The 14,816-nt window shown below is 38.8% G+C and overlaps 1 protein-coding gene across 1 annotated transcript in view; it reads right to left on the reverse strand.

The window, feature by feature from the left end:
- Window positions 1-2,026: 2,026 nt before the first annotated feature.
- Window positions 2,027-14,816, reverse strand: part of LOC121193156 (acid-sensing ion channel 1-like) — a 39,585-nt gene continuing 26,795 nt past the window's right edge. Inside the window, 8 exon segments of the mRNA XM_041055343.1 lie at window positions 2,027-2,759; window positions 2,967-3,046; window positions 3,109-3,233; window positions 3,416-3,569; window positions 3,789-3,845; window positions 3,983-4,133; window positions 4,382-4,509; window positions 4,728-4,878. Coding sequence (XP_040911277.1) covers window positions 2,640-2,759; window positions 2,967-3,046; window positions 3,109-3,233; window positions 3,416-3,569; window positions 3,789-3,845; window positions 3,983-4,133; window positions 4,382-4,509; window positions 4,728-4,878 — 966 coding nt within the window. The 3' untranslated portion in view covers window positions 2,027-2,639.

Consider the following 14,816-nt stretch of genomic DNA (forward strand, 5'->3'; position numbering starts at 1 on the left):
CAAAAAAGCTATTTCTGCTGCGGCTTCATCTAATTTGTATTTCACATCAAAAGATGGCTCACAGTGGAAACTGTCCCACACAAGTATGGCTTCTGATTATGAGTAACCCCTCTATTCTACTACTTCAGTTTAAATGATGACACAAAACACCTTCAACTGAATAAAAGCTGCGCAAAGTTAGCATTTAATCTCCATATTACAACTGCTTCAAGTTCATTATTTAACTATACATCACCAGACTAAAATAATCATCCTTTCTGAAATAAAAATGGAAAATTGATAATGGAGGCATAAATATAACAAAACCTGGAAGCGTGGCGACCAGGGGACTTGTTCTAAGATGCATGACCTCATGCATTTTTCACGCTGGAAAACAACAATCCTGTCATTTACTTTCATTTACTGATGAATACAGTATAATTAGCTGTGACTGTAGCAATACAAACAAAAAAGAAATAGGCTCATACTTGAATATTGACTTTGATAAATATACTTTTGAGAAACCAACCATCTACAATCATATGTACACAAAAACTGAATTAAACACACAGCTAGTCTACATTAAATAAATATAACAAGTACAACATTAGATAAGACTATGCTAATACACTAAGATTATTATCCATAGTCGTTGCAATATTTACATTAAATTACAGCTGATGGTATGATTGTGCTTGATAATAACACTATAGGCTACAGCTACATGCTATACAAATCCCATTTCCTGCTGAGAATGACAGACAGCTCAATGGGAATGAAAGCAAGTAGATTAACTCCAAAAGAATATTTTAAGATGGTTTGTTGGCCTGACAGATAACAGAAACAGTGTTTTTGGACATGAGGACAGGATATCGAATTTTCAGCTGTCGGGTAATGTCGGGTAACATTGAAAACACACACACACACACACACACACAAATTAATAAATACATGCTCACAATATACAACCGAACACACAGACAGATGATGGCACACAAACTGCTGTCAGATGTGCGGATTATCTGTTCATCGATGGACCACATTTAAGACAACTACTGTACAGTGCTACATGCAAGTTAGAGCCCTAGAAGATGGGAAAACACATTCAACGTATTAATTTTATCTTGTCACGTTAAAACACCTGGAGATAAATTCCCGTAGATGTGACGAACAGCATACATACATGTAAAAATGTATGACATTCCCTTAAATGAATGTACTGAAGTGTGTTTTGTACTCTTGCCAGGAAATGCAGTATTTCTTTATATTTTTTAGTATCTTCTCTGCTCTACAGTATACAGTGATTGTCACTGACAGGGAAACTGAAGGCAAATTATGTAGTATGTAGCACCTGGTTGACATGGAGAGAAGCTTATAAATATTTGTTCATAATCTGGTTTGTTTACATTTAATTTTGTTGCCGTGGATCCAGCTCTTTGTCATGGTAAAATAGCTGTTGAGCTGTAGCTCATTAGTTGTATGTTCCTCAAAATACTGTTCGTGTTTTATAAAGTTTGGCATTTTGATATCATTTTGCTTGGCTCACAAAGTCTTCATGGCACTGTCACCCTGCAAGATGAGGTAGTACAGTATATTGGCAAAAATGCACAGGGTTTAACAAGGGAAGACTGTCTTAAGATGAAGCTGAATGACGAATATAAATATGGCAATTTTGTGAAAAAGGAAAATTCTTGTAAAAAAAAATATAAAGAGATGAAAACAAACAAATGGTAACACTTCTTTTTACATGTCCACTAAGTTTGTTACTAATTACAGAAACTAAAAAAGTATAAAGTTAATCCTAGTTAATTCAATTAATCGGTTAATTTAGTTTTGTTGAGTTCATTCGTCACGACTTCCAGATGAATTTCCTAGTTTATTTACCACTGGAAACTTTATTCTTTGTTTATGCTGAAGTGCATGTTTATTTGTAGACATATTTCACATTTTTCATTGTTCAGCTCACCTCCTAACCTCTGAGTAAAATGTCTAGGTTGTGCTAGCTTAGCATTTAGAAATAACTTGAAGTGAACCAGCTGATGACTCTCTATTTGACCTCTCCATGATACCAAATTATTTGGTTATTTCCAGCTTCTTAGGGGATCATTTGGAAATAAATTTGAATTTGCAGACCTGTAAAATAAAGCGATATGTTGAAAGATAGAGGTGAAAAAATTACACAGTGCTGACATGCACATTTCTAAACAAACCAGATGACATAAGTGAAAGTGAAAATAAATCTGTCACATCAATTATTTTACAAAAAACACCTTCAAATTGACAGATGATGAACACCATCGCACGACTGGGATTTCTAATGCTGTTTAACTGAACACATATGAACTTTTGTTTAGTTCATGCCCCCATTTACTGTATCTGTTACTATGTCTTTAAAAGCTGTTTACAGATGACCATGCAGTTATTCTAACGTTTTTGAGTTCATCACAACATGTTGGTTTCTGCCACCCTACTGTCTGTGTGGGCGTCTATTTACTTTAGCCACATTATAATATTCACCTCGTTGCTCAGAAACCTTCACCAGGCACAGTTGAGACATTTTCTCTGTTGCTGCAGAAGTCTGCTCCAGCAAACTGCAATGAACAAAGTTCATGAAACCGCTCAGAGACAACAGAGTGCCTTCTCCTCACGGCTGCAGAGGCCTAGTGAAAGTTACTGACGTGACACTTAACATCATCTAAGCTCAGGACTGTTCCCTGGTCGTTGTTGTTGTTGTGCTTGTGCTTCTTATCAGAGCAGCGACACAGCTTGTACTTTATCACCTGAGAAGATAACAGAGCAGATCACACAACAGCTTGCCTATAAAATATCACTATATGTATTTTTTTTTACATGTAAAATATACTATAACTCCACAAATATTAAAATAAAATTTTAAATAAAAATTCCCAGAAACATGTACAGATGACATGACCTCAGTGGTATTCACAGCTGTGTATCAAGTAAACACTTTCCAAAAGAGGTCTCACCTCATAAAGGTAGTCAAATAGCTCCAGAATAGTGAGTATGCTTGCCCCAATAAAAAGTCCCATCTGACCACCAATGTCACCTGGAATAAAAAATACATAATATTTAATATGAAAAAGATTCACTGTAAATCAGAAAGTTAACCCATTATATAAGAGGAAGTCCATTAAACTGAACCTAAAAGTCCAGCCACTTCGTAAGCCTTCTTTTGTTCAATAGTCTCATAGTTGAGAGCCTCAAAAAAGATGTCTAACACCAGGATATTCTCCCTGTGGAGACAAAATAAACCAGTCAAAACATTAACATTAGTATTTTGGTTAAAGTCCCCCTGTTTAGTATTGATAATCAGTATACAAACAATAAATGGTTTATAACACACTGTGATGTAGTTGTACGCAGATATAGTGTGATTTAGTACTCGAAGAAGGGTGGTCACACTAAATATACTTACTTAATATACTGCTCAGATTTGTTGTATTTCTTTGCAAGATATTTAGCAGAGGCCTTGCTGGGGATTTTGACAAAAGACAGCTCTTTGCTGTATCTGGTCATGTTGCATGGTGTCTCACAGACACAGAAATCATTGTCTCTCTCCACCAGGAAATCTGGAGAGAAGAAAACCAGAGCTCAGCTTGACCTTTGGAACAGATCAGTGTGACTGTGGAGAAGTCATATGATGACGTGCATGCGTGTGTGTGTGTGTGTGTGTGTGTGTGTGTGTGTGTGTGTGTGTGTGTGTGTGTGTGTGTGTGTGTGTGTGTGTGAGTGATCTGGATCTGTTCATCAAAGATTCAGACCAGACACGGATGAAGACTTTTTCTTACCAAGAGCTGGGTCAGCACATTCTTTGTACAGCTCGGGGGTGCAGTACGGTGCATCGCCTGCAGCCAAAGCAGTACACACTCGCATCAATTAATATTGTTCTGATTTCCTTCTTTTTAAAGTGCCTACAGTAATTTTTCTCTGCAGCGTCATTGATGTAACTCTTACTCAAAATACAGTAAGAGCAGTTTCCTACCAGGCATGTGCACCATGCGACAGTTGCAGTTATCCACCAGGTAGCGTGTTTCACAGTCAATGCGACAGGCTGTGATACTGTAACTGTCAAAGAAGTCTGAATCCATGGGCGTCACCTTGCAGTCTCCCCAGGGTGGGGGAAGATATATCAGCTGCAATGACAACAATATTTGCACACTTATACTGGAGAAAATTAACAATTTCAATACGTCACCTTGGCAAATATTTGGCAGACCAATCAATAATGAATATGATCATTAGTTGCAGGCCTAATCTGATCACTTGGCCACTTGTGTTTCTTGGACTTTGTAGTGCTGTCCTGTAGTGATTACTTTGAGTTTTAATAGGTTGTAATAAGCCAGATTTATACTTAACAAATACCACATGCAGAAGTTTGTACCCTTTGTTCCTGGCAGGAAACAAATGTCTGGAACCCGGGTGCAACTCCAAAGCCAAGCTGGTCAATGAAGGATGGCTCATCCTGACTGTGGATCTGAACTTTGACCCCAGCTTCAAATGATGTCTCATCTGCAGGAAGACAAAGTGTATGAGTCATGTGTAACACACTGTGAAAAGTTATTTCTCTAATGAATCCAGAGACCTGGAAGAGTTTTCTCTCTGAGTTTGACACTCTGACGTATTAACACCTACACACATCAGCACACACCTGACCACACACACTGTTAGAGTGTGACACATAATCAGATCTGCCAACCACTGAGTGGAGTAAATCATGTTCCCCTCACCTGTTTCTCCCCAGACTGGCAGGTATTCATCCTGCTGAATGTCCAGCATAAGCTCAAGTCCATTACCCATACCTCCCTTGGTGGTGATAAGGGGAGGGCGTCCATCACCGCCTGCGTTAAACGTGTAACACTTCCCATAACGAGTGAAGACCTGAGACACATAAGATAGATTTTTTTTAAATTTGCATTCCCAGTGGTGTAATAAGTACTCACATCTTTTAGCATTTTGCTGTTGTAGGTGCTTGAGGTGGAGCTAGTTTTAACTACGTCATATGCAGTTAGGTGGTTTAGTGCAGTGGTTCCCAGGTACTGGTTGGGCCCACGACAAAGGGTCACATGATTAGCATGAGGGGTTGTGAGGTGATTAATAAGAGAGGAAAGAAGATAAAACAAACTTATGGTACACAAATCTGTTCAGATTTTTTGGACATTTCTTTAATCTTTGCTGTTTTATTTCTTCCTCTTTGTGCCTCAAACAGTTACTTAAATGAAACCATCTGAGAGGTTCAGAGGAGAAATGTCACCAACACCTGAAAACATGACAAAAGATTTTTGTGCAATGGGATAAAATCCAGAAAGGTCTGGAACATCTAGTTTTAATGTCTTATGAGATTTCTATTTCCAATTTAAAATGTCGATCTTTTAACAAACTTGTGGCTATAGTGGAGCAAAAAGTACAACATTTCACCTCCTATAATGAAGTGGATTAGAAGTATAAAATAACATAAAATGATAGTAAAAGTCTCTCAAAACTGTACTTAAGTGTAGGACTTTCCACTGCGGTGCATACCTCTGCAAAACTGCAAGAGGTCAAGAGATTTTTCCCCATGTTAGAGATCTTTACAGTGGTTTACCACTGGAGGTCAGTGTTTGTCTCAGTTTCTGAGAGTGTGTGTGTGTGTCTTTGTGTAAACATGTGTGTGTTTGACAGAAAGAGTATGAGAGAAAAGGAGCATGTATGACAGAAAGAGAGACAGGGAGAGACAAGAAGAGACAAGGAGAGTGGAAGATGAAAAAGAGAGACGAGAGAAAGGAGCTATTCCGGTGGGTTTGTGGGTTACACAATCAAGCCAGTGAGGTGATGGAGACTGGCAGACTGGTGATTTAACATTCCCTTGCATGCTCTTTATGGCACTTATAATGGACCTGATGTTACCATGGAGACCAAGCATCCCAGCCAGGAAGACTGTAGCCTAAATTTTTAAGGAAAGCCAAGAACAGATGTTAGATTGAAGCTGTGTGAGATATCATCAAAAGCCTATTTGACACATTTAAATAGCCAAGAGTGCATGATCGAAAATAGACAGAGAGGTCATCAATGTGGAGCTTTCTTTAGCAAAGAGTTAATCTTGCATTACAGCGTTTAGTGTTGTATGAGTCACATAACCCCATGAAATGAAGAGGGAATGAGTGAGAGTGGGAGAGCAAGGAGCAATGGAGAGCAGGGATGCAAAGTGAAAGAGACAGAGTGAGAGAGAGAGAGAGAGAGAGAGAGAGAGAGAGAGAGAGAGAGAGAGAGAGAGAGAGAGAGAAAGATTGTTTAGCTGCTAACGCTTGGAGCAGGCTATTGTTCAGTGTTATGGCACAGAATGACATATCTATGATTAGAAAGAACAAACCAACCAAGTAATTGTTGAGAAAGAGTTTGGGTCCTGCCAAGGGCAGTTTAAACATTTTGGCCATTTATCATATAAAGTCAGAGCAGTGTTGCTGGTTGCAGAGGCAGACATCAATCTGAGTGGGAAAAAGCCATTCTGTGCTATCAAGAAAGGCAAATGAAAGGCACAGCAAGCCACAAATAGCAGGAGGAATAATAAGGGAATGTTTCTCTGAGAAGGAATGTTTGTTTCATGTGGACAAGATGATGAGAATAAAGCCCTGCCAGCAGTTCTGTGACGCTGTACTTAAGGTGCCAGTACACTTCATCAGACCTGTTTGTCTTTTGAAGGGAAGAGTAGCCGCGAGAAAGGAGCCATGGTTTGAACTCTTTTGTTTAATTCTTGAAACAATAATTTCTGTCACTTTTCATGTTTACTTCAACACGGTGAATGTCTTCCAGGAGAGTCTGTCCGAAAATGTGAGCTGGTAACCCACCATTTAAACAATATCATGTCTCCCCTCTCTCTATGATGGCTGTCCCTTCACTCTGCCATCGAGTGTGGCCATTAAGAACAGCTCTTAACACTTTCCAACTTTAACATGGTGAAAAAGCATTTTGTACAAAACAGTTCTTTTCCTGCATAAACCAACCCTCTTGCCACATTCACATCATATAGGAAGGAAAGTAATAGTGGAAAAGAGTCCCATATTTATCACTTGCAAGAGCACTCACGTCATTGGAAAACTCAAGATGCCAGCTGTCAGTCCTCCTGTCCTACTGCCTCTCACACTTTATTAGATTCCAGCTGTCTTAAGCAATAAACACTAACAAAACTAAATAGAAAGACACAAACATGAGCCACATTTCTACCAAGCATTTGCTAAAAAAACACTAATGACACTGCTATCCTTACAGCCACACTAGCATGGCTAAAAATCATCTAGAAAAGGAAGCCTTGGCCAAACTACCCGGTCTTTTTGTTGCTATCTAATCTTAATGTCAACTTGCTGTAGCTGGCGTCCACTACACACTAATACACACTTATTGATCACAGACTCAGTGAACCCTGGAGGCTAACTGCACATCTGTAGGAGAGAACCCAGCTGTTAGAAAGCCTCTGCCCTCTTTCCACGAATGAAAGCATAAATGTGTCAGATCATACAGTGGCTGCACTTACTGTACTTCATGAATAAATCAATTCTTACATAAATGTTAAATTCACGTGCATGATGTTCGCCAGCATCCGATCGATATGCAGAAGCAAGGTGATGTCAGGTAATACTTGTTCTCTGCCTCTTGTTGAGTAGTTGATGTTGTGACAGAGGTGGTAAGAATAAAAAAACATCACACATGTATAATGCACAAACTCTGCACAGCATGCATACTGTGGCTGCTTGTTCTGCTTGTTATGATGAATGAATAAATTATTGTGTGCATATATAAAGAGTTTCCTGCTGCAGAAATCATATGGAACATGAGGGGAAAAAAAGTGTTAGGACAGTGACAGAGAGAAATTCTGACTTCTGAGACTGAAAGTTCAATTTAGCTGTGAATTGTTACACGTGTATATTTTTCACGCTTTTTATACCAGTATTTAGAGGCACTTCAAAAAAATGAATCAATCCTCCTTTTCAACAGAATTTTAATACATTACTCACCAACTGCAGTTTACGCAGGCTATAATCTTCAGAGCTTTGTGATCAATAAAGCTGTCACTCACACATAATTTCCCATGTATTGAAAAGCACTCAACAGAGCTCTGCTGTAATTAGTCATTATGCACATAATTATGCATATCTGATTTTAGAGCAACATCAGATTTCGAAAGAATATCTAAACCGTGAATCCTTGCACTTTGCCATCCATTTGGCGAGGTCTTAATACAGTCTTGCAATCTGCGAGCAGCTAAAAGATTTCTCAGCAGGGTAAGTTCAATCCATTAGCACTCTGTTGTTTTATGGGGATGTTTTCGTGGACTTTAAAACCGTCTCAGTAAAGTGCAAACGCTTTCACTGTTATTATGTTGTACGCTTAAACAGCTATCACTGGGAAAATGCAATTTACATGGAACAGTGAGCAGACAGCGGCCCACAGTGACCAGCACTAAAATATATCCACATGTGTTGCATCCTGTTGTGCATCCTGTGTAATTTAGGACCGTAATCCGACAAGGATTTCAGCTGACCTGGAAAAACTGAAAAATTTCACCTACCTTCATACATGAATAAACTTTATGGAAATAAATAAAGGGATTAATATTAATAAGAGAATAAAAGTCTGCAGCCATGCTAGCAGCCATTGGTGCAGTACATTTACCCAAGTGCCAGTTTTAAGGTACTTGTACTTTACTTGAGTATTTCCATTTTATGGCACTTGGTACATTTACTCTGCTACATTTCATATAGTATATATATGGAATATATATACTATTGTACTTTAATATCGTACTTTATTGTACTTCACTACATTTGTTTGACAGCTTTAGTTACTTTTCAGATTTAAATTTTACATTAAAAACACATAATGATCTTATAAAATACATTACATTTCTTAAGATTAAACCAGTGGTTCCAGCTTGTGACCCTTTATAATTAATCAGACTACAGCTCCTTCATATGTCAGATGTTTCTCAGTTGTCACCAAACAGACATTTCCCATCCTAGCCTCTCACGTGGTTTTATTTCATTAACAGTTCAGCTTATTCAGTATTTGGAAACAAAAATATGGAAACAGATTTGTGTAGCATAACTTTGTTTTTTCTTCTTTCCTCCCCTATTAATCATCTCACAAATGCTCAGATTTATCTGGTGACCCTTTGGAGAGGACTGACCCCTGAGTTGGTGATTTATCACAATACATCAGGTTTCTGCAAAGCGGGTACTTTTTCTTTTCATACCAGTAAATTCTGCTAATAATATTTCTTTACTTTTACTTGAGTAGAATTTTAAATGCACGACTTTCACTTGTAATGGAGTATTTTTATGTTGTTGTATTGGTACTTTTACTTAAGTAAAGGATCTGAATACTTCTTCCACCACTGCTACTGGCTCTCTGAGGCTGTACTTAGAATGAAAATGCTGCAATATAATGCTGATGTTAAGCAGATATGTTTATTATGTTCACCATTATAGCTCAGCAAGTTAGCATGCTAAGTTGCACAGAGTGTAATTAAGGCTGATGGGAATGTCTAAAAGCCAAATGTGTATAAAAATTATTATTTTAAGTATTTTATATATCAAAACACCTCTCTTTTCTCTTTATGGACATTGTATATGAACCAGCAGAGAAGTATCACAGTAGAAGTTTTGAGTTTGGACTTTCACCAACAAAAACTTTGCTTACATTTCAAACTCACACTGTTGAGATCTGATTTATTCATTTAACCCTTCTCCTCCTCCTCCTCCTCCTCCTCCTGATCTACCAACGTGGGTGAAGGAGGCGTGGGTGGAGTTGAACAGTCCTCCACAGATCTCCATCACACTCTAATCGCTAAATCACACCCACTTTTGAATGTTTTGTATAAAAATGCCACACCAATCCATCCAATCATTTTCACATTTCAATCTGGTCATATCGCTAGCATGGCTAAAAACCCATCTGCATTCTTCAGATACTCAGCCTACTGTGTGCAGTAAAAACAAAAGAAATCAGTGAAATCTACATGCCAACAAAGTCAGCGCAGACTGGTATGTCCTGTGAAGGTGACTGATTACAGTTTACTCTCTTGGCGATGGGTGATCTTGGAGTGTGATCATTCATGTTTGCAGCACAAAGATTAAAATAATTCAAGAATAAAAGCATTGGAGCGAAACCACCCCCCTCCTCTGTTCGCTTCTGAATGAATAGCTGACTCACCATCCTAATAACCAGTCTTGGATGGAACAGAGATCCACTCAAAAGAGAAAATAAACTATAGGCAGGGGATTGAAAGCCAGAGGCACAGTGAATGTTTCTGTGCGTGTGTGTGTTTGTGTGTGTGTAATAATGATGCCCTGAACGTGGAATCATACCCTGAGTCAGTGTTTGTCAAAATGACAAGATGAGAGGCAAACAAGACTAGGTAGAGAAGAACTGCAGGGCTCTTCAGGGAGTATGGATAACTAAAAGGCTTCATACGAATACTCTTTTATTTTTAATTACAGAGAGAAGACCAAAGACCATCATGCACTGACAAAACACTACTTCTGTCCAGACTGAAATATCCCAACAACTAACAGATGGATTGCCATGAAAGGCCGTGCAGACAACGTGATGACTGGATGTTTCCTCTTGAGGTGCTACTAGTTTGAAATGAAATATTTCAACATCAACTAAACTGATTGTCATGAAATTTGGTTGGCACATTGATGATCCCCTCAGGATGAACTCTAACTTTGTTAAACTTTTCGTTTGTCCAATACTTTGATTTATGACCAAATACACGCAAAAGTAATAGCACTGCTGTCAGCTGGATTTTGGTGCTAATTAGCAAATGTTAATGTGCTAATGCATTGTTCACATCATGTGGGAGGAAAGGTAGTGATCAGACAAGTCTAATATGGCAGCTGTCAGTCTTCCAGTGATTCTGCTTCTCACACTTTACTGGAGATTCCCGCTGCGTTCATCAATAAACACTAACAAGGCAAACAAGCCTGAGCTACATGTCTCCAAAGAACGTCATACAATCAAGCCAGCAAATTATTTCCTGAAAAACATTACTGATGCTCCTATACAGGAGGGCAGTGAATTATGGAATTATGGTTATTTTACTGCACAGATGGATGTGTATTCTACATTTTTGTGATTGCTGACAAACCACATGAAAAGACCACAACTTGATGATGTGTTAGTACGGCCTCAAGCCCACTGCTTCCTACTTCAAATGCAAGTCTGGGAAAAAAAAGTTTTTTATTTTTCGTTTGTTTGTTGTTTTAAAGGCTAAACAGTTTCTCTGTAGTAGTTTTTTTTTTTGCAAACTTTGCACAAGCAGGAGTAAACAGTGAATTTACTGAGGGCAGTTTTCAGGAATAAGCTACATTTGATGAGTATTCTACATAAATGTAAAGAGGCTGAACCATTGTATTTTTTCTGGAGGTCAAAGTCAGAATAATGAGTGAGAATTGATCATGCAAATCAAGACCATTATGTCCAGTGCATTGACTGTTAGATGACACCTCGGGGCAGTGCAGACTGTAGGGCACGGCTGTGTAATGATCATCTAATCGGTTTGGACGGCAGATCCTCCTGATGTTATTGACAGTAGAGGAGAAAACAGGGGACAGGAGCTGTTAGCCAAACTTTTTCCAATGCTCAAGGAAAATGAGCGTTTATCTGAAATCAGTTTAAATGTCAGAATACAATATTTCCAGGAAACCATCATCAGTCTTTCTCCTACCTTGCCTTCTGCTTTATGGATGAAATATCATAAAACCTTCTCCTGTGATGTGAGGGGAATTTTTATCTATCATATTTGGGATTTTTACCACCAGCTCCCACACAATAAAAATATCTCTTTCCCTCCTACATCTCCTTCCTCCCTGGTCTGCGTCACTCTTCCCTCTTTCCCTTGTGTCTCCTGAACTATGATGTTCTTTCCCCCTTAGACTCCTCTCCATCTCCTGCTGCACTTCCCCACCCACCCCTGCTTCATTTGATGAATATTTCACAGGCCAGTAGAGACAGTCCTCCTCCTCTCTCATCCTATTCCCAGACACCGTCCGGGCTCTCAGTACCTATCACCTTCAGAAACGATAGCATCATAGCGCCGGCTAAGGGGCACCTCAGGAGACCGGAGGAGAGCGGGGAGCATATCATATGAAGAAAAATGGAAGTGTGTATTCACTTAAGTTATATATGCCTCAGAGCAGAGAGGCACTCAGCACTATCACAGCATGACAGAGTGAATTTGAGATACGGGTTAAATCAGGCAGGTGTTATAATACAACATCCAGCAGGTGAGGAGAGGTGAAGAGGGTCTTTATGACCTAAATGACCTACATTATGTTACTGTCCAGTTGTACAAGAACTACTCAGATTCTTTACTTAAGCAAAAGTACCAATACCACAATGTGAAGATACTACGTTACAAGTCCTGGGTTTAAAAAGTAAAAGTACAAAGTCTAAAAGTACTCTAAAAGTGATGGAAGCATCAAAATTAAAAGAACTAATTCTGCAGAAAAATGGACCGTGGAATATTGGTTCATTCTGACAATCATTCTGATAATTGATTAATAATTTACATCACATTTTAAGCCAAATATTCTCAGGATCCAGGATCAAAAATGTTTATTTCTCCTCTATTGGCTTCTCTTTGCCTCTTTGAGCTTCATTTAACGGAGAAATATTTATTTGGAGGAACTGTTAACGACTCAGCCATCTGAAATATGACAAGGAAATTTAATTGGTTGATTATTGTGGTTACTTCTTAAGCAAAAATGAAAAAAAAAATTATAGTTCCAGTATTTGAAATGTAAATATTTGCCTTCAGTGTCATTTTATATCTTTGGGCTGCTAGTTGGACAAAACAAGACATTTAAAGACGTCAACTTTTACTTTGGGAAACTTTTCACTGTTGACATTTGTGATTGTCTGGATAGCACATTTTATTAATCAAATGATTTGTCAGTTGATCTAGAAAACAATAAGCAGGTGAACCCAGGTGAGCCCTGAACCCCTTATTATAACTTATTTGGAGGTGGTACTAACATTTCATATCACTTAGATAAACGTGGCACAGTGTGAGCCAAATCAGTGGAGAATTAGAGAGACCTTTTCTGAGGAAAACGGAGGAGATTCTTAACAAAGCAACATAATAACTGATCAAGTGGAGGCTGAAGAGCCTGCGGGCCAGTATCTGTCTCTGAGGACAACTAATTGTTGGTTTAATGCAATCCCTGCTGCCTATGGTGGATGGACTTGCAGTGGCGCAACACACTGAGAGGAAATAACACCCTGGGGGAAGGTTCTCTGTAATTCCTCCCACCTATGTCTGCTCTTCACTGCAATGAAGAGAGAGGGGGAATTCTTGTTGAAAAGCTACTTTAAATAAAGACTGAAAAATGATAGGCTACTCTCAAATTCCTCCAGTGCAGGATCTTTGCGGTCAATAATAGAAATGTCCGTGTGAATATGGAGGGGCAACATAAATGTCTTAGAATTGCTGGTTCACATTCATTCAGAGCCGTTCAATTTTCTATAGAGACTCTTGGAGTTAGCAACTGCTTATTTTCCTCCAAGTGAGCAAAAGTAGAATGGAGTTAGGTGGTAAATAGCTGCTTGAAGGACTGACATTCACTATTCACCAGTTATGTGATGCAGTTACACAGTTCATTTTTAATATGTAATTATATTAAATTAAACAGGTATATGGCAGCTTAACAGTACTTGCACTGCTTGCAAATTACGACATTTAACATTAATCTCAGCACTGTCACACCCCTCCCCTTCTTCTCTCTCCATCCTTTGCGCTAAAGCTTGATATCCAGCAGATCCATATGGGATATTAAAACCTCCTCTGCCTGCCTTTTCCCTGTATGTCTCAGTCATCACGGTCGCCTATAAATCTCCTGCCTGCCCGCTTTTGCCAGCCATGTGCAGAGCCCACGCTCACTCGCTGCTGTGAGAGAAAAGCCAGGCAGACAGAGAGGCCATCACAGCAGCAGCTAGCTGTGCTGTAACTCCAGTGTGCACCGCCCTCTTGTCACGCACAGCTGAGTAAACATCGAGGGATAAACAGCCCCAGGCCCAGTCAGAAGGGCAGAGGCCTTATTTCAGCTCAGGGCAGTTTAAGTGGCAGACAGCAGGGTTAAACAGGATTAAATCTTCATGTGTCAAGTGTGACTGCAGCATTTTAGAACATACAGTCTATCTATATTTGCCACATACATCATTATACAAGTAATGTGTAAGGAAATGCTAATTATGTACCCTCCAAAAGGTCACTATATAAATCTGAGGGGTCACGAGATGATTAACGGGAGAGTTGAGTAGAAAAAAAATAAATTTCTGCTACACAAATTCGTACTCATTTATTTGGGCTTTTCTCTAATCTTTGCTTTGTAATAAAATATTGGATAATTTGACCTCTTTGGGCCTTATACAGTTATTTAAACCAATCTGTTAGAAGCTTAAAGGGGAAATGTGTCTTTGTTGGACCCAACCAGACAGCGCTTTTTAGTACGAGGATACAACCCTGACAGAATTTTTTTTTTTTTTTTTTTTTTAAAGCAACAGATTAAAATTGTTCAAAAATAGAGTAAAGAATAAAGTAGCAGCCAGTTTAGCAACTATAAATAAAATATGCAATATAAGTTTCTAGCAAACTAGCTATACTGTACAGTACTGCAGCCAAGAATGGGTCTGTATGAATTGTACCTGATAATGATGGGTCATTTCACTGGAGTTGAAATTAGACTCCAGAGTCAGATGATTGCGTGTCTGTCTGGCTGCAGAGACCAGGACAAAAGGTTAGTTATGAATTACGGATGATTAGCTGTAATAGCTGGTGATAT

This window comes from Toxotes jaculatrix, chromosome 2, assembly GCF_017976425.1.
Source record: "Toxotes jaculatrix isolate fToxJac2 chromosome 2, fToxJac2.pri, whole genome shotgun sequence".
Lineage (NCBI taxonomy): Eukaryota > Metazoa > Chordata > Actinopteri > Toxotidae > Toxotes > Toxotes jaculatrix.